This window comes from Myotis brandtii, unplaced genomic scaffold (genome assembly GCF_000412655.1).
Source record: "Myotis brandtii unplaced genomic scaffold, ASM41265v1 scaffold123, whole genome shotgun sequence".
NCBI lineage: Eukaryota > Metazoa > Chordata > Mammalia > Chiroptera > Vespertilionidae > Myotis > Myotis brandtii.
Genome location: NW_005354291.1, coordinates 15,023,127 through 15,025,313, shown reverse-complemented (window position 1 = coordinate 15,025,313; position 2,187 = coordinate 15,023,127). Strand labels below are relative to the sequence as shown.

Here is a 2,187-nt window from a genome sequence, read left to right as displayed (position 1 = left end):
CATTACATAAAAGGGTACGGTCTTTTTTTTTTTTTAGTTTTATTCATTTCAAACAGGGCCGGATCTGGCCCGCGGGCCGTAGTTTGCCCACGGCTGCCTTAGACATTCAATGTTTTGTTTGCATAATTAACTGTCACATTTCCAACAGTGCATCAATAGAGCAGGTGGGTGGTAAGGAGTGAGGGGTCCCGGACTGCGAGAGGGAGCAGGCCGGGCTGAGGAACCTCCCCACCCCCCAGTGCACGAATTTCGTGCATCAGGCCTCTAGTCAAGAATAAGTTTATTTCAAGGAAATCTCTGGAAAGACCCTCCCACTCTCAAGTCTGCAGCTCAAATGTCCACCATGTCCAGCAGTGTGGAGATATGGAGCTCTGAGGCAATTTCTTCTTCCCTTGAACTTCGGATCAGCCTTTCCAGGTGCTTCAGCCGTTCAGTCAAAGATGTGCCAGTTGCCTCTGACAATTGCAGTTGTTCCCCTGTCCTTTCATTCTATATGAATAGAAAGAAACTAAACATAGCTTTGGGATATCCATAAACCAAGATACATTCTCTTTAAAGGTACTAGATTGGGCTCGTGTTAGAAATCCTGTCTGGGGCATGCTGCACTCAACAAACTCCCCTCTTGACACCTATCATAGATCCTTCCAGCCTCTTCCAGCACATATACATACATCTGGTATCATCTGCACATGAAGTGTTTCTCCGATGATTTACCATGAACTTTCAGCATCAATCATTTTTATAAAGTATCATTTCAGGAGCTACAAGTCACTTGAAACTCCCATCTTTGGATATTCAGTTTGTTTCCACTTTTATGCAGTATAATTAATGCTACAGTGAATACAAATACATTAATTTGTTCACAGACAGTAATTTCTTTAGGGCAGAATTATTAGGTCAAAGGTTACAAATATTTTTAAGTTGTCTGCCAAACTGATAAATAGAAACAGTATGTCTTAATTTACTTTCCCTCCCCATTGAAGGACTTCCTAAAGCCAGCCCAAGAACATACCTTTTACCTGTCCAGCATTAACTAAATAACTATGATTAAAACTCTGGTTTTGCTTCTTCTACCACTGAAGCAAAGATAGTGAGGTAGAAAGATCTAATCTTTGGAGCAAGTCAAGTCTGGCTTTGAAAAGCAGCTCTGCCGCCGACCAGCTGAACAAACTTGGATGAGGTCCTTGACTTTTGTGAACTTAACCTGCTCAGGGAAAGGTAATCCCAGAAAGGAAGGTGTGGGTGATGCCACAGCTGGGACAGTATGTGCTCCATAAACAGAAGACACTATCATCACCTGCTATTCTCCTCAAGCCCTTACTGAATGTCAGCACACGGTGGTGGGTTTTGTTCAACTCTTCAGCATGTTTCAATTCCATTCTTCGTTCATTTCACAAGGAGAAACTCAAAATTAGTTGGGCCTCTATAACTGACACATTAAGTTTAAGAAAACATCTAATTTAAGCTAATAACTTATTGGTGATTATAACATCACACGATGAATCAAGCATTAGTTTATGTCTAATTCTAATATAAATGCCAAATGTACTCTCTTCTCACCTGTGGGCTAGTAGTTGTGGATGTTTTAATCACAGGTTGGATAGTCTGAGGCAGAGACACCAGAGTCTGAGGAAGGTAGAGGGGAAGGGAAGTTGAATCTGTAAATGTTCCTGAGTCTTCAGACAACAACTGCTGAAGTTGATCTTCAAATCTGAAACATTTGAACATTAGGAAGCAAAAAATTAACTATCATTCACTTCTTCTCTATGTGGATATTTTAAATTGTTTAAAGCACTGCTTTTTACTAAGTATAGAACTAAGTTATGACATCAATTGAGAAAATTATTTTTAAAATTATTATTTGCCCTAGCCAGTTTTTTCAGTGATTAGAGCATCGGCCCGAGGACTGAGGGTTGCAGTTCGAGTCCAGTCAAGGGCACTTAGCTCAGTTGCAGCCTTGATCCCCGGCCCCAGTTGGGGCACATGCGGGAGGCAACCAATCGATGAGACTCTCACATCGATGTTTCTCTATCTCTCCTTCTCCCTTCCACTCTGCCTAAAAATCAATGGAAAAAATATCCTCAGGTAAGAATTAACAACAACAAAAAAATTTAATATCGCCCTGGTCGGTTTGGCTCAGTTGGTGGAGCGTTGGTCCAAGGATGGAAGGGTCGTGGGTTAGATTCC

The 2,187-nt window shown here is 41.5% G+C and overlaps 1 protein-coding gene across 1 annotated transcript; it reads right to left on the bottom strand.

Moving 5' to 3' along the window:
* Positions 1-96: 96 nt before the first annotated feature.
* LOC106724887 (germinal-center associated nuclear protein-like) lies at positions 97-1,743 on the bottom strand. Its single transcript, XM_014533934.1, has 2 exons — positions 1,561-1,743; positions 97-489 (listed from the first exon to the last, which is right to left on the bottom strand). The coding sequence occupies exons 1-2, from the start codon at positions 1,726-1,728 to the stop codon at positions 331-333; spliced, it is 327 nt and encodes a 108-aa protein (XP_014389420.1). The 5' UTR covers positions 1,729-1,743; the 3' UTR covers positions 97-330.
* Positions 1,744-2,187: the final 444 nt, after the last annotated feature.